Source organism: Tetrao urogallus (assembly GCF_951394365.1).
Source record: "Tetrao urogallus genome assembly, chromosome: 2".
Taxonomy (NCBI): domain Eukaryota; kingdom Metazoa; phylum Chordata; class Aves; order Galliformes; family Phasianidae; genus Tetrao; species Tetrao urogallus.
The window spans coordinates 2763913-2782371 of NC_136814.1; the positions used below are offsets into that span (position 1 = coordinate 2763913).

The 18459-nt window shown below is 39.0% G+C and overlaps 1 protein-coding gene across 3 annotated transcripts in view; it reads right to left on the reverse strand.

Moving 5' to 3' along the window:
• The window catches only part of EML6 (EMAP like 6), a gene marked incomplete at both ends in the record, with an annotated part of 107674 nt that overhangs the window by 15493 nt on the left and 73722 nt on the right, over positions 1-18459 (reverse strand). For 2 of the 3 annotated variants that reach the window (XM_079550663.1, XM_079550662.1), the window contains 10 exons: positions 8726-8852; positions 9046-9247; positions 9356-9532; positions 10160-10248; positions 11950-12081; positions 12335-12487; positions 13562-13703; positions 16064-16191; positions 16896-17007; positions 17967-18169. In XM_079550663.1, the coding sequence (XP_079406789.1) occupies positions 8726-8852; positions 9046-9247; positions 9356-9532; positions 10160-10248; positions 11950-12081; positions 12335-12487; positions 13562-13703; positions 16064-16191; positions 16896-17007; positions 17967-18169 (1465 nt within the window). Of the gene's footprint in view, positions 1-8695; positions 8853-9045; positions 9248-9355; positions 9533-10159; positions 10249-11949; positions 12082-12334; positions 12488-13561; positions 13704-16063; positions 16192-16895; positions 17008-17966; positions 18170-18459 lie in introns of all 3 variants that reach the window. The other variant, XM_079550661.1, reaches the window with a different exon arrangement.

Consider the following 18459-nt stretch of genomic DNA (forward strand, 5'->3'; position numbering starts at 1 on the left):
CTGGGCTCTAAAAAAGACAGAGCACACCGAAAATAAACAAACCAACTCGCTTCTCAAGCAAACAAACAAACTTATTAATACTGGAAAAGTACATTAGATCTTGTGATGTTGAAAGAGTAAAAGAGTTACCTTGATCCCCTTGTAAGCAGCAAACAAAGCCAAGTAAGAAACTTAATACAGTTTAGGCATATTTCTGACCACTTTACTCATGCACAAGCATTTTTAGAGTTGATCAGTCATTCCCTCGTGGCACAAAACACGCTATTCAAGCATGCCAGCAAAAACTAAAACAGAAATTAAAGAGTGCACCAGTCTACAAATTCACGAATACCATACCCTGGCATTACCGGCTATATTCTTAACTCAAGATCCTACAGAACAGGGGGGAAAAAGGAAGCTACATCACTGCTTCTTGCTCACTTTATACTGAAGCAGAATGTGATTCCATGAGTTTCTCTATTTTCAGGTACCTGACAGGGATGGAAACTGCTAGAAACTCAGCAGCTTCATAAGCACTGTTAAGTTTCACACAATGGATGCTTGTTTTCTCTCCTAGCTCAACTTGCAATTTAGCCTAATAATTGTTCATTGGGAGGCCAACTTATGTACAGGACAGCTTGTACTTGCTGTTCACAGGGAAACAAGTACCTTTATTCTCTCTGAGTGGTCGATCAAGTTGTTACGTAACCATCGGTGGTAATTGGATTCAATAGCAGTGCAATCACCATAGAAAAGGGATGGAGGAAGCTACTGCAAAACTCAATTGTCTTACCAAATAAAAACATTATGTGATGCTAGAAAAGCAGACACCACTTCAACCCAGATTTACTAAGGCCTTTGAATCAGGCCTTATGAAAAGAATCAATCGTTTTCTTGTATGCTTCCTGCTCTTTTTTCTGTTTTAGCGTAATTTTCAGATGGATCATTTCTACATTTCTTTACCTGGGCATATCTTCTAGAGTTTATGACAACAGCAAGCCAAATTTTTTCATGAAAGCAGAGAACACTACCACTATGACATGACAGATAATCACTAGATAGTAAACATGAGATTTAATTTGGAAACATACACATACACACATGTACTTGAATATATAACTGTTCACAGTACACACAAACACAAACGTTGTGTGCATTCATATATACATATATATGTATGTATATATACACATGCATTCGTTGCCTTATAATCACCTCAGTAAAAGAAATGTAAAGCAGCACCAATTTGATTTTCATTTGTAACAAATCTATGACTACACCTAATCTATTTTCATACATAGGATGGCAGCGTCAAGACAAGAAATTCGTGCTGTAGGAAGTTACAAATATTTACCCTTTATGGCCTATGCAATCGGCACTGTACATTCACAGCAATCTGTGCTTTTTCTGTGCTGTGTTGTTAGTACTTACTTGACAATTCCCTGCCTCCAAAGGAAAGCAAGTTAAAACATAATACAAGTATTAACGGTTTCTTTTCAGTGATGTAAAGTAAATGCGCTTATATTACGTTATGGGATGAACGAGTTCCAGGGAAGATAAGACACAGTCAGACATTAGAGAGCTTTGAGTTCTCAAAGTACTGCAAATACAGCAAATAAAGTTTCTGTTACTGCTGATTATCTTGATTATGCGCTTACACAGGTATCCACGGGTACGCAGCAGTGAGCTAACTCCAGACTGAAACTGACCAAATCTCACCCTCTCCCCTTATGGGCCTTAATGCCAGAATGTATGAAGGTGCAAGTGACAACTCCCTACCTCTCACTTTCCCAGTAAGGCTACACGGAATGGCCAAGACCAGGAGCCTAAATCCTGGGTGGGGTGAATGAGCAGCATGAGGACAGAGAGCAGCAGATGGGCACAGCAGAAGCTGGGTGAAATGGGGGAGGGGAGAGGGGATGAGAAGTGGGGCACCTTGAGGAAGCGGTGATCTTAGAGAACAGGGTCCCCCTGCAGTAAAGGAGTCAAGTGCCTTTAGATAGAAATTACAGGAGAGAGAAAGAAGACCCAGGAAATCGTTATGATATATTCCATGGGATGGGGATGAGCAGCTCATGTTTTTAGAGCACATGGCATAATTGCTTTCTGAAGAGACACACTGTCTGCATCCCTCACAAGTTGGCAAGAATGCAAATACACTGTTCTGAGGCCAATGGGAACAGAATTGGATCTTCAGAAACAATGCTGCATGAAAGCAACAAACACTGAGGGCTGGAGAGCTGATAGATGGACAAAAACATCCTGCCCTTGAGAACAGGTGAAGGCTGGGCCCAACAGGAGCGAGCAGCAGAGTGGAAGAGAGTCCAAATGGGAGGCTAATGTGCATGGGGATGGCTGCTAACTGGAGGGAATATACTTGGATGCCAAGCAAAAGTAAAAACAAGCACGGACTGCTCCCAGAGGAAGGCAAAGGTCAAAATGAGGAAGGACAACTTAATACTGTGAGGTTTGCTTGGACAAGAGATTTAAAGCCCAAGGTTAAAAAAAAACAACCAAACTGCTCATTTCAGAAGGAAAAACACAGAAGTGGTTTTTAATAGTACATTTTCACTAGCTGACGAGAAAAGGACTCCCAAGAGCCCCAAAACTGCTGTGAAACTCCTGGCTGTAAGAAGCGATTCTGTGAATTCTAAACCTCTGGATTTTCCCATCCCAACATACACAGGAGTTCTGTATACCACTTTTCCTGCTGTTACTTCTCCCTTAGATATTGCAGACAACTTGAAAATATCCTACTTCTTCACATAGCGAATCAAAGCAAAACTGAAACAAAAGCAGAGGGAGATATAAACTGCAATCTAAGTTGCTTTTTAAACCTTATTTATGCTTCTACATGTATGCTGATGCACTCTTTAAAAAAAGAAAACAAAACGGCACTGCAGAACAAATGGTGGTGATAGCCAATTTGATATTCTTGTAAGGGAACGTATCACTGCATTCACATATCATTCGAGGTCAGCCTCCAAATGTGAAATGAGCAGAAAAGCAGGTTAATAAGTGTGATCAGTTCCGAATGAAATCTAAAGGCTTTCATTTTGGAACAAGTTCGTTGTTCTAAGTGTCTCATAAAGCTGGTAATGTAAACGGCCATTGTAGAACAGCCTGCTTGCAGTTCACTGTCACACACAGCGCACTGCTCAGACAGCACTGTCCACGTGGCCTCTCAGCCAAACCCTGTTTGCCAAAACAAGGAACACGCTGCACCATGCTTGAGGCAAAATCTAATTTGCTGTCTTAGATTAAAAAAAAAAAGTGTAAAATACCTGAAATCATGAGACTTCTGGAAAACTCTCCATATACATCAAGGCATTACTATTAACTTAATCTTAGGACATTCTATAAAGTTTCTCCTTTCTTAGGCTTCCTTATGAGCATCTTTGAAAGGAAGAGGCTTTTTCACTTTTTTCATTATTCCTTACATAAATTCTGACATTTTATAGCTCTGCTTTTTGTGTAAGTAAAAACATTTGACCAATAGTATACTAAGAACTTTGGGGCTGGAGGTAGAAACATCAGAGGTAGGCCCATTAGCATCTTTTCCCCATGTAACAAAATCTAAGCTGTATTAGAAACAATACTTCTTAGATCCTTCCTGGAATACAGCCCACACAGCAAAAAGCTCTCAAACACCTGAATTTTTCACATCCATCTCAGAGCAGAGCAATTCTCAAGTTCAGACAGAGAAGGGTCATCGCATGATGTGCATTGCAGCAGCACCACCACCACCCCACAGTTGCACACCCACTAAGAGTCACACATGCAAAGGACGTTTGGGCCAGCTTTGTGCTGACCTGTGGGAGAAGTGAAATTGACTCTGAGTTCAATAGGTTGGCAGGGACAGCAAAATTATCAGTCACAATGTGTTCAAGCCCTGGGGACAACTGTGATGAAACCAGCATGCTGCCAAATACATTTAGGATGCATTAACTTGACATAATCCTGTGAGAAAGTAAAAGTGAATTTTCTATAGGACTCCAGTCATTCACAAGCACCAGACTTCTGTTGAAATAAGCCAGCTGTTGTTCTCCTCACCTCACATACGTGTTTTTCCAGAAACGTTTTGAATTATTCCCACCTACACATCAATACAACGCAGATTAACACTCCAAGCTTTTACACTGCACCCATACAAGTGTGCATGTAAAAATGCACGAGCAGATTCTGTAACCATATGCCCAATAATTGCATTTTGGGTACAAAAGCTAGTATTTGTCATTTGTGGGGGCTCCTTTGGAAGCTTATAAGTCAGCTCATGCTTTTGCAAAGAAATGAATAGTCAATAGAGTTCGAAGAAAGAAAACATGAATTCTTCAGATCAGAACATATGATTACAAACGATGCGCAACAGCACATGGGAACAGGCTTGAGACAAGGTGACTCACAGGAAGTGAGACACCGTATGTTAAGAAAACCGAAAAGTAGACAAACATGCTAATGCTGCTTTTTGTTTTCTACACATTCAACTTGCTTAACAGGGTTTCCCATCACCAGGTATGTTACAAGAGGTTTCAGTTTATGTAGAGTCATGCAAATCAAACTAAATGAAAGCTGCAAACACAGGATAGATGTTAGCGGTTAGCAGAATGCAAAATGCAAATAAATCTTTGCCTTTGGTATTAGTAACAGAAATACAGTCTTTATGCAAGCCTGTTTTACTTCTTTTTTCATGAGTTCTTAGCCAGCTAAAAGGGTCCCAGTTCAAAAGTTAGCCTTTGTACGAAATAAAGCACAATTCCTACATAACACACAGTATAGCTTACAATTGTCCTGGATTGCCTGGGACAGTCCCAGCAGTGCCCAAGGGGTCCCGCGGTGTGGGAGCACTGCTCTTGGAGCTCCCACACCGTGAGACTGCTCCTGCAGCACCTCTCATTGGCACCCCACTTCTGTATCACACAGGTGGAGCAAGGAAGAGAATGCCAATCAGAGGAGCAAGAAAGGAAGAGAAAAATAAGGGTGGGGGAGGAAAGGAGGACAGACACGGAAAGGGAGAAGAAGAAAAACAAGAAGGTTGGGGAGAGAGAAACAACAATCAATTAATTATCTTAACCAAATGCACCAACTAATACAACCACAACACATTTAGATATTGTCACTCAGACTCATGTCTCCTGTTTCTTTTCCATCCTAAAGCTGTAACTCCTGGCAGCGATGACAAAGCTGGGCACAAAAATACTAAACCACAGTTTATTTCAAATTCTGCAGGCAAGATGTACTGTGTACTTTCTACCTCCCTCTGAGACATTTGCAGAATGATCATTACTTTCTTACATAAATAAATAAGACAGGAGAAGTACATTTGATAAAGAGCTTTCATTTTCTTTTCTAAGGGCAACTCCTTAACATTATCCCCACAATTGTCACCTCTGAGTATTTTGGCCTTTACAATCATGAGATTTCTCCGCTGACTTTGCTTAGGGGCCCAACAGATGCACAATCCTTGGTTCATAGAATCATAGAATGGGTTGGGTTGGAAGGGACCTTTAAGATCATCTCGTTCCAACTCCCTGCTATAGGCAGGGACACCTTCATCTAAACCAGGCTGCTCACAGCCCCATCCAGCCTGGCCTTGAATGCTTCCAGGGAAGGAGTATCCACAACATCACTGGGCAGCCTGTTCAGCCTCTCACCACCTTCACAGACTCATTTTGGCGTCTTCATACAGACATATGACACAATTATGAAGAAGAAAGATTTTGGATTTGGGATATTTTCTCCAGACAATTTTTCCCCTCTAAAGACCACCAGGGTTTCCCACATAGCTGCCTGAAAGAGAATGGTATACATCCTCTTGGTCCCCTTCTTCACATCTGAAGGAACTGGGAAAGGCTACTTTCAGCAATGCCTTTGCAGAAAAAGTAAAGCTTTGCAAACTGGTGTCAATATTACTTGATGCCATCTCACTCAACCCAGCGCACAGATACTTGAGGACTCCATGTCCTGAAGGCCTGTTGATTTAGAACCTTTCCTGGACACTGACAGCTGAGTATTTGTAGGCTTTTTATTTTGTTTGGCTCAGCTTTCACTTAGGACCCTCATAGGGGGAAGGAGAAGCTTTCAGGAAGCTTTTGGAACACAGTCGGACACATATTTCATTAGCTGCTGCATTCTTTGTATCCTCAGAAAAGATGAAATCTGGCACAGTTAGGAAACTTAAGTCATCATTCAAATGTCTTTGAGAAAAGTCAGCTTCACCCTGAAGCACTCAGAGTTGAGTGTCAAGATTCTGGATAAATCGTGCACAAATTCGTACAGCTGTGGTCAATAGTTGAAGTCTTTGGCAAACGCAGTAGCCAACACATTAATCTCATCTTTCTGCATCCAAAACCCACCACTTTCCACAAAGCCTTATCCCAGCACAATATGTCCAGAAACTGCAGTTTTGCTACATTTCACCATAAATTTTCTGCTTCTAATTATTTGGCAACAAATTCTAGTAATTTATACGAATGGGATGAAGAGAAGGAAGCAAATGATTCTTTTCCTAATGAGCCACATATGAAAGGTAAGGGGATTTCTGACAAACTTATCAGAAAAGCAAATTCCAAATACTGAAAATGCCATTATATTAAAGTAACTGAAACCAAAAGAGTTTATATATAAAGATGAGAATAGTTGTGATTCTTTAGGAGAAAAGATGGTAAAGACAGTTCTGTGTTTTTTCCCCAGCTACTTTAAAATGTACTACACAAACCTGTTGATTATATAGAGACAGTATGAAGGAAAAAGATACAGAGAACATTAAAAATTACCTTTTTGCTCTCTTATGGGATGGATAATTCCTTCCAATACTACAGTATTTTACTTTTATGTACAAGCATTATGAAAACCGTTATGGAAGTGTAAGGCAACCTCACCACAGAGGAGGTGTCTACCCATTTAGGACCACCAGCTATAATCAGGATGGGCAGCGAGGAAGCAGTTGGCCATAGTAGAGGAGCTTCCTGCTCCAGTGAGACTTCACAGTTTTGGATAGCATGAGGAACATTGCCATTGCACTGTGGATTATGAGTGTGTGGCAAACAGGAAGCCTGTTTCATTTTCCTCATTGCACGCAGCTCTGTGGATACATTCATTTCAAAGGGTGCCTTCTTCCACAGCAACAAAGCATGTTCAGCTAGATCAGCTTGTGCAGTGTAGGACTGTGGACAGACTCAAAAGTTACAAAGCCTTTAGGACATGTGACAGAGTGAGGCAGTCTCCAGGAAACAGAGCACTCGCTTGCATCTGACAGCAAACACATGGCCAGGTACCAGAGAAAGAAAAGTTCCTGAGGGCTGTGGTGATTTTCAGTCCTAGACTGAAAGTAGTGCTGAAAAGCTGCAGAAAAAAAAAACCTGATGCTTATATTGTTGGTAATTCACCAGCACAAACCAATTGTAAGCCGGGCTTAATCGGTCAATTACACTCATTCTGCATTTGCTCTTGCATCAAGGCTGAATAAAGCAGCTGGAAGGTAGAAAAGTTTTTGGTGTAAAACATTTGTCCATCCTACTATTGACACTTGTTATTTCACGTGTAATAATAATTTAGCAGTATGTCCCAAAAATGGAAATTTTAAGTTCTCTTTCCAATTCATTCTCAGCACATCTGTGTTTGGTAGATAATAAACTGCCTTTTTACAGAAAAATGGAGAAGAGACTTCACATGAGTAAACAAGTTGAAAGAAATATCTTTAGAAGAAGGGGAGACAAATGGGTTATGGACCAATATTTAATAAAAAACATTAAGATTCATGCTACATCTTTATTGAAATGTTGCCATGAAAAAAATAACTGAAAGGGGGCAACATATCTCATCTTCCACACCCAACATTTCTTCTCATATTATTAAACTGAGTGCAAAGTTATTAATTTTTGCCCCAAGGAGGCAAAAGCAAGAAAACTCACACCAAATTTATACTTGTGTATAAAAAAAAAGATTCCAACTGCACAGATTCACACTTTGACTCATCATCTAGATACACACTTATAGCTCTACTGTGCAGGTGTACAGTAAAGAACTGAGGAAGTACCCACCAGTATTCACAGACCTTAATCCTTCAGACAACTTCATCCCAAAAGGGGAGTAAGATACAACTGTTACCAGTAAATGCCACAGCTATTTGATCAATGGGAGAGCATTCTGTACAGATGTCTTGAGCCTGAATCCAGTTCCAAGTTACTGGCTATAGATCCTCCTCTCCTGTCCCAGCAGTCCTGCCTCAACCAGACTTTTTACTTACCCACTCCCCTAGACAACTGGACCCCACTCTCTACACTTATTATTACCTCTTTTCTTTACTGTCTTCTCTTCCCATCCACTAATGTTTTCCAGCTTACTGCTGTTTCGTTTTCCCCAAATACCATGTGCTGTAGTAACAGCCTGACAAAATTCTAAGTAACTGACAATCTTCTCATGAAAATGTCACCAAGAGCCTCAAGTACACAGGATTTACAGGCTCCTCCTTTCCCAAATGCCTTGCTGCAGACATATGCCCGCGTGCTCTGATCAGAACCGAAAATAACTGCAAATGTGAACAGGAGAGAAGACTACACTCGCAGGTGTTTTAGTCACATACATACTTTTAGCCATCACACCAACATATTGTAACTGACCAGGAGCATTTTCAATACTATCTTACGAATTTCAAAATTCCTGTCTTATTTCTAAAGACCAGTTTGAGCAAAAAGAGATTCAAAAGAATGCAATCTACATTTGGAAATGAACGCCCCGTGTGACATACCTCTCTTCTACTGAAACTTCCTTCAGCTGTTGATGTGGTTTTGTCCCCTCCATTTCTCGGATGCTTACCGCATAGATCTTAGTGGTATAATCAATTGCTTTTTCTCTTGCAACATCACTATCATAACCTTAAAATGTAAAGCAGAGTAAAACAAATTACCCTTGACTCACGGTGGAGGAATACAAAACACCAACAGAAGAAAACAATCCTACCAAGCTCTCCCTATGCTGAACTTTATCACGCTCACTTCAACCTAAACACGTGTGAGGCCTGTGGAACAAAGACTAAGTTAAGAATGTGTGTTATATCATCTTTTTTACCTCCATCTTCTTCTGCATCCGTGTCCGATTCTTCACTATCAACCAGCTTACTCTCCTGAATGCCCAAAAATTCTCTGGTCCAGATCATCAGAGCTGTATCAGCACCACCTACAGTCAGCAGCACGGAATCATTGTGTAACCACCGGACATTGGTTACCTGTGCGCTGTGACCCACATACTTTTTGAATTTTGCATGTTGGCCCTGTTGTACAAAGAACACACATATCAGCAGTTTGATATGTCACCAACACTGTCTTCCCTAATTTTTTCTCCACTAGTGTCTAAAAAGGCAAATAAACACACTTATTACCTTCACTGGATATGAAAAAAGCTTCACAAAACCAAAATCATCTCCCGTAGCTAGTAATGTTCCATCTTTTGTAAGAGTAGCAGCATTTACAACAGTGACATCACTGTGCATGGGCCAAATTCCTTCACAAGTAGGACCAAGAACACACGTCCAGGTATCCCACTCAATCTTCTCTAACTGCAATGAAAATTTCACTCAAAGAAGTCATCTTAATACGTACCTGATACACACTGTTCTAATGTTTATGTTTCTCCAGTGTCTGATATTAATTTAATTTTTTATATGTTTTTAGAGATTTTTCACTGTTTCCAGCTAGTTAATACAAATTACACTTCTGCATCAAAAGCCTTAGAAGTAACTTCAAACATTCCCACTTCCCAAAGGTAAGCATGATTTAGATACAAATCTCCTTCAATTTTTAATGAGACATTAAATGCTGTCAGCTCTGTACAACACTTATGTATCACAAATTATACCATTAAAAACCACGTCATATTGTTTAAAGCTGATTTTAAACCTGTATGCACACTGATTACAAAGACAACAGGTGGCTGTTCTGGATAGGAGCTTATGGGAAACCATCACTATTAAACAACAACAACAAAAAAATGTAGAGATACAAACAAAAAACTTTACATCCTGGTATTTACAAATCCTGGAAGGAATAAATGATTCTAAATCTAAACACTGTAAATATAGTATTTTTAAAGGAAAAAAAACCTTTAAACAAAACATATGCTAACTTTGAGCTGTCTAGAAAAATAACTGTCACAATGAAAGAAATACAGTAAGTACAACTCATACCTCAGCAATTCTTATGACATGCCTTTTCCCCCTTGGTGCTTCAAAAAACAGTTGTTCCTTAGCACCAGAATTGACTTGCAGTAACTTTCCTGGATAGAAAATAAGAATTTGATACAGATCTTATTCATCATTATGAATATTATTAACTTTTTATTGAATGAAGAAGTATGTTAACAAATTATCATCCACAGAGTTATTTATAGCAAAAGTAAAGAAGATGCTTATGATCACTCCTGAAGAATCCTACACTCTTGATTCACTACACAGTAATATTTTAAACATGATTCAGCATCCTTGAAGAATTGGTTTTCCAGCAAACCATTTTCTTTTGATTTATATTGAGCCCCTTTGAATCAAAAAGTAAAATATAAGACCACAGGAGTAATGTGGCCTTCCTATCTGACCTGTATCACACATTAATCCTTTACAGCTAGAAGTTCAGTTACAGTTTCATTGTACCACCAGCACCTGCGATGCCCATATGCCTATTTTATTGTTCTTGACTATTTGCCATGTGCTATTATGTTGTAGAGAAGAAAATGAACCATACACCCCATAGAAAATATTTTCTGGAGATTCTTTTGCATTTGTGATTACTGCAGAAGCAGAGATGGAACAAAGAAATGAACATAAAACCTGGGAAAAACACAAGCAATACAAAAGAAAGGGATACAGTCATCCACTAAGAACAATCAGGAAATGGGGAATAAAATAACTAGCAAGAAATAAAAGGTAGCTAAGCCTGTATGTAAGACATCTTAACAGAAGAAGCTTCTCCAAATCACAGAATCACCAAAGTTGGAAGAGGCCTCCAAGATCAACCAGTCCAACTGTCCACCAATGTTTCCCCGCTAAACCACGTTCCTTATTACCACACCTACACGTTCCTTGAACACCTCCAGGGATGCTGACTCCATCACCTCCCTAGGCAGCCCGTTTCAGTGGCTGAGCACTCTTCCAGAGAAGAAACTGTTCCTAACATCCAACCTGAATCTCCCCTGGTGCAACTTGGGGCTTCTCGTCCTATCACTAATGTCTAGTTTTGGTAAAATACAATTAAGAATACTACAGAATTTCCATTTTCTCATCTTTTACATCTACCCACACAACACATCCATTAGTTAACTAATACAGATACACAGGGACTTATCAGACAAACTGCTATTATTATGGGTACAACTATGAGTACTTAGATTATTGGCATTGTAAACAAGCACCCAGAGCCAGCTGAGAAACTGTGTGGCTTAATAGCTCAAGAATGGCACCCAGACCCAAATGGATTCTGAGGAGAGTTTAGGTGCTGTCACTGTCAGCTAACTTGTACCACACTTTGGGACTAGTGTAACAGTGGAAGCAGGGCTCAGACACACAGGTGGTTCCATGCAGAATCATATTAGATCCAGGAAGGCTTATTGCATAAGCTCATTATCAATCCTGCCAGGCTTAATTAGTTGTGACAGTAAGGCTCTCTAACTTCACAGCAGTGATTGCCAAGTAATGCTCAGCAAGGAGGAAAGGAAATTAAACATAAAAGATGAAGAAGAAAATGTGCCACACAGTCCCAAATAAAAGAAAAAAAAAAAAAGAGCAAAGAAAAGCAATATTATGTTCCTAAGTAACATTTTAGTCATATGCTATTGTTGGTGGACATCTGCTTGATGTTGAGAAAACATTTGCATTAGTAGTTACAGTTTAGTCTTACAGTATTTTCAGTTACTGCTATGAGAACAATTATCTGATATTCCCTCTTGCAGGAATTTTAAATCTGTATTTCTGGTCAAACATTTTACCTCTTGAGTCCCAGTCAATGTGTGTGATATAGCTAGATGCACCTTTACAAATGCCCACTCTTTTGCTGGTAAGTACATTGTAAATATCTACAAAATTATCATGGGAAGCCACAGCAAGGTACTTTCCTGTTTCTGTAAAGAAGAGACATTGAGGTTATGAAAGACATACATTGTTATGCATTTTTATTACTCTAGTGCACCCAGAAGTTTCAATTAAGGGACCCCAGTGTATGAGGCTGTAAACAACTATAAAGAATTGTAAAGTATTTAAAGATATGGAGGACACATAAAGCCAATCTACCTTCTGAGCATTCAAACTTATGGCTAGAGCAGAAAAACAAACTCAAGATAAACACCGCTCTTTCACTTTGCTATCTAGTTATACCTCGTGAAAATTTTATATCTGAGATCATTTCCTTTCTGTGGTGAAAAGATACCATATCTTCCACAGTGTCAGCATTTACCACCAGAAAACTCCCATCATTCAATCCTACAGCCAAGGCTTTTCCATCAGGAGAAAAGGCACAGCAACGTCCACCTATAAAGGAAGATCAAAGGGTGTAACCTGAAGTTTATGAATTTGGGATTGAGAAACCCCCTCCCCAAAAGAGAGAAAAACTGCAACTGAAAGGTTTCTGCACCAATAGATTTCTTGATTATTAAAACAAGTATATTCTGTGATAACTGCTAGTAGTATTTTCCTAAATAGGAATGTATTCTTTGTATGGGCTGTTCTTGAGTTGACAAGATGATTTGATCAGTCCAAATATCACCTGCCAACAGCATTTTAAGCACCTTCGTTTCATATAAAGAAAATATAGAAAGGAAATTGAGATTAAAAAGTTTAAAGACTCATTTCAGACATGTCTTTCAGGGATGTTACACTTTGTTCCATGACTCAGTAATGTGCTCAGGCAGAACACATTTGAAACAGAGATGCACTACATTTTCTCCACTTCCTTTTTTGCCCCCAACGTTATTTCTGACCACATTCTCATACAGCTATCCTCATCCTCCCCTGAGTTCACTTCCCCAAAACATTCAACTCTGTTTTCCCTCAGTTAGAGTTCCTGCGCTCTGGATCTGTCACCAAAAATGAAGCATACTGAATTTACACCATAAGATTTTCTGAAGGTTATGAACGTGTACAAAATAAGAAGGCAGCAGTATTTCAGCGTACGTCAGCTACTTTTATACATAAGAGAGGGCAGGACAACCGTTCCTTTTCAGAGAAGCTAGCATAATGTGAAAAGTTCACGTTGTCACTGAATGATGATGGTGCTTAACATGCTGAAAATTTTACATTTGTCTTTAGAAGTAAGTATTTTAATGTCAGCAACAAATATGCTGATCTTAAGCATTCATAGGAACAAAAATGATTTTGAGTTCCCCTTGGAATCAGAGTAAAACACATTAAATTATTTTTATTATTATTCATTCCAATGATTTATAATCCTTCATTCTACCCTTATCACGGACTTGCCAAAGATGATTTACTTCCTATGCATCCAATTTCCTGATGACTGTCCTCCTCCTCCTCCCTTAACGCTGATGCTGTGCGCTATAGAAGCAGCGCCGTCGTTATCACAGTGTATCACCAAACGAGGATTACCTTTTTTGAGTTTCCTCACTGCCAGCATGCGGTGCTGGGATGAAAGTTCCCAGATTCGAAGTGTTTTATCATCACTCACCGTTGCACAGACGGGCAGGAGAGGATGAGCTGCCAAGCCCCATACTTCTCCTTCCATATGTCCCTAGAGGATGCCATTTAATACACGAGAAAGTCACGCATTTGCCTTTATGTAATGTGTTCTAGAACTTGCCCTACCTCCTTTTACAAGTCTCAGACAACACATCTTTACCATCTTCTCTCAAAAATTTTCTATATTCACAAAAACATGAAAGCCTGGTCTGGTTCCTCTAGTAACCATCTGAAATACACTCTTCCCTAGTTGCCTCCACAATTGCTAGCTGTAATTATTATTAAGGCAATTAAGGCAATGCTCCCTCTTTCAGTCTTGAACTGAACAGGAAATAGTTAAGCCCAAGGTAGGCCTTTCTCTTGAAATCCTAAAATGGGCTAGTCTGTCTGCAAGGTTTATTAACTTTTTAGATTCTGGAGAACTCGTACATTGGCCAATGTACACCTACTTAGCTTTTCTAGTCTTTCTTCAGAACTCAGTTTTTAAATTTTAATTACTCTCCCTGTATTTTCTTCAACTTGCATATAACTTGCAGGCATCATTTCAACGTTAAATCATTTTTTACTGTTCTCAGTCTGGATATCAATTTGGCAACTGCCTTGTTTGTTGAAACAGAAAAATACTGATAAAACAGGAAAGGAAGGAACTGTCTTGGTGTCCTGAGTATGTATTTTTGCTCAAGTTAATACATACAAACATACAATTTAAACCAGATGACACTTATAAAACTTTTCTTTATCATAAAACTCACAAGGTATGTGAACTATATTATTGAGCGACAGAACTGCTGGAGATGGAAGGGACATTTAAACATTATCTACTCCAACTCCCTTGCAATGAGCAGGGATGTTTACAGACTGATCTGGTGCTCAGACTCCCATGCAAGGTTCTCTGGGCAACCTGTGCCAATGCCTCACTGCCCTTATTGCTGAAAACTTTCTCCTTTAATCTAATCTAAACCTCCCTTCCTTTAGTTTGAAACAATTTCCCCTTGTCCTGTCAAAACAGATCCTGCTAAAAAGCCTATCCCATTCTTTCTTATAGCCCCTATGATAAGATTGCAATTCCAAATTACTGTGCTAGTTAAAAATTACTAATAAAAATTCTCACATTTATGTTACTTATGCTGTCATGAAAACAATACAAATCCGGAAGATTTTCTTTCCAACTACTTCTGATCACAAAGTAAATATCAAATATTTTTGTGAAAAATAATTTGGTCAGTTACAAAAAATATAAGGTAAAATTTGACAAATTATACCTCAGTAAAAGATGCACACAAATTTCTACATATTGACATCATGCTTAATAAAGACAATAAAACAAAGCAACATGAAATAAGTAGGTCACGCTTAATGCAACACCTCTGATTTATTCCCAGGAAAATACAAATTGCTACAAGGAGCACAGGAATTCTATTTGACAGAGCAAATTCTCAGCACAACACACTATCTTTCAACATAGCCCCCACCACTGGCTATGCATTTTTCCCAGCAGTGAGCAAGAACCTGCATGCCACGCTCATAACAATCTGCACCAGTTCAGGTGACCCATTGTTGCTGTCACCACTGCTGAAACACACCACCCACATTGACTGTCTGATCTCCATCAGTGTTCACCAAGCATCAACAAGTGTCAATAGGCACAATTTTTTCCACATGTAGGAATTCAGCTCCAACCCTTTGCTTCATACACACTTCCGTGTCACATGCCACTGTGTCAGAGTGCCCCTCTGCTGCCATCTGTCACATGGCAACAAGATGCAATGGGATATCATTGGGAACTTGCAACCTCTACAGCCATACCTCCAACGTTTGCTTCTGATGTCATGGGCCGACACAATAAAATAGGAGGCATTACTTTTGGAGCAGCCCTCACACATAAATCGACATATTCATGTCAAGAACCTTTTTTTTTTTTTTTTTTTTAAATCAAACTTCACAAAATCCTCTGCCTTGCCAGAAGAAATCTTTTTGTCCTTTGCAACACATTCAATGAGAACTGCACGTCGCTGCAGAAAAATACTATGGCTCTAAAACATCTTTCACCAATACAGGAACCTTCACAGTAGACTACATCATCTCAGTCAAAGCAAATGGGTCAACAGTGTCAAATAAACTCTGTTAGCTCTACCCCTAATTTTCCTTTTTCTCTACTGGGTCCTAAAAAGCCTAAAATATTCTTTGCAAGTCTCACTACCAATTTAACTTAATGGACTCTTACTTCAGAATTACGTAATCCACAGTGACTCTCTAAGTCACTTACAGAACAAAGAATCAGCTTCTGTCTGTGCAAGGAAAGGAACAGTGGCCAACAGGATTAATGAAAAGAGAAGGAAAAAGACAGAGGAAACCCAATGATGCTTTGTACTTCTGCAGGGAACGTTTTTGATAGGAAGACCCATATTGTACCTGAACAAGCAGAGTCATAGGACCGCTTTTATCAATTTCAAGTATTTCTCCATTTTTAGTTCCCACGAGTATATGGCCATGTCCTAGACTGATGGCACGAATAGAGGGATTGTCTTCTAAAAGTAAACCTGAAGAATAAAAGGATATTTTAGGTTTTTTTGTGTGCGTGTGAGAAACCAAAAACAGCCTCATTTCACCTTTATACAGCTTATATAATTAAAACTTGTTTAAAATCCACCATGAAACATGAGATAAATTTACATAATCATAATACTAGATAATCCATGGTTTTCATTAACAGTTCAAAGGAGAGGAGCTTGTGGTAGTATGTACTGTGGCAATTAACGACTGGAGTTTTACTGTTTTAACATACAAGCAGTTCTGCAAGCTGCAGCAATCTGGACAGTAATTCTGTGCTCATCTATGAACATCACTTTACAGAATTCCATCCTGACGCGTGGGGAAGTACACAACAGGTCTTTCCAATTCACAGGGACCACAGTCCTCCTACAGGAAATATAGCCACTTGTGGAAACCAATTGCTACACATATTTTGGAACACCCAAACTCACAGGTTTGTGATATTTGTTCCTAAAATCATTTCTTTAGTGAAAACAAAGCTAAAGGTCAAGGAATAGAGGAGGAAATATCAGAACAAACTATAAAATGACAAAGACTGGGATATTTCAACCAAATAGGAAGACTCTAGCACGGAATAGCAAGTAGTTCAGTAACATTCCTTTTGTGTTCCGGCAAGATTTGACATTTATTACTGCCATTTTACCAGCCTTCATACATACAGTACCTATTAAAACACAGTGACAAACAATACCTTTGGAACTAGAAGATAGTGCTGCTCTTTTAATAGCATATGTCTTCAGACACCTTTCAAACATATCATCCCAAAGTGCCACAATTCCATCTTTTCCACCAGTTACAAAACCCTGTATCATCACAGTATGAAAGACATAGATAAATGTCAGCAATCTGATATTGGCATATAAAAAGACACGTACAAATATAGTAGAAATCCTCCTGTGTCCTTGGAATGTGTCTAAATCAAACTACTGGAGCCTATTCCTATGAATAAAAACCTATAAGAGAAGATTTTGAGAGTTTCTTCTCTAGGGTTCTGCCTTACACAGACTGATAACTATACAGAATGCCTACTACTGTAAATAGTAATGTTGGACCATAATATTTTTCTCCATGTGGAAATAAATTATGGAAAAATAAGTGTTTCATCCTTTGGCAAGGCAGAAGGTGGAAATACTGGCTTCTCAAGTTACTGCAAATTAACTGATGTTTGAAATGGCTTTCTAATGATGCATAGGAATTGACTGAACAATTCCCTTGGTAGATTCTTCTGCCTGGGCCAAGACAGTGCATAACACAGCATAAATCACTAACCAACATAAACATAAGAGGATGTTCGTAAGATAGAATGCCATCAAATAGAAAAACTGATGGAAAGCCAGGAGCGATCAAGTAGGGCAGGAAAGGACAGAGACAGAGGGATTTACAAAGCTCCTAACAGATACAAAAGGTTTATGTGTAGTGTTCCTCTCCTCGTGGTATAATTTCAAAGATGAAACTGTAATATGAAAAAGAATGTTCCATTATCAACATCTTCAAACTGTGAGTGGATTCTAGTAATAAAAGTTAGTCTCTCAAGCTCATTAGTTCACTGATGTGATATCGGTGACATATTTTGCCTCAGTTTCTTTAAAAGTTTATTGTTGCATCTGAAGGAAAATAATACTGATATCTGGAATAATCAACTCCAGAAAATAAAACCTTTGCATACCTGAAGTCTTGCTTGCCTAAGGTATGGTGATAATACCGATACGGATTTAGAAATAAAAATAATAAAGATTCATGGATTACAGAAGAAGACAAATACCTTATCCAATGCATGCATTGCAAATACAGGTCCATCATGGGCTTTCACTGTCTTGAGCAATACAGTATCCTTCCAGATGAAAATGTCTCCAGTAGCAGCACCAGAGAAAACCAAGTCTTCTATTCGCCCGTATGAAACGCTCATCATAGTTTCCAATTTTCCACTGCTTCCAAATGTTCCTCGTCTTGACGTAAAGCCTCCACCTGCAACATAAAAAAAAGTCCTTTATATTTCAGTTTGTAGTCGTAGTGCTGTAAAAGACAAAAGTCTCGACTTCATCATCTGTTATGGCTGCCTAAGACACAGCAGATAAATATTGAAAACACAGCGCACAAGGGAAAAACACAATAAGGGCAAATCAGTCTAGCAATGAGAGATTTAAAGCAGTACAGACTGTATCTTTCAGGTCATTACTTCCAAGCAGTTGTTTAATATTGGCAATGAATTGTATAGAAGAATTAATACAAGGGGCAGGCAGAACATTTCTGTACAG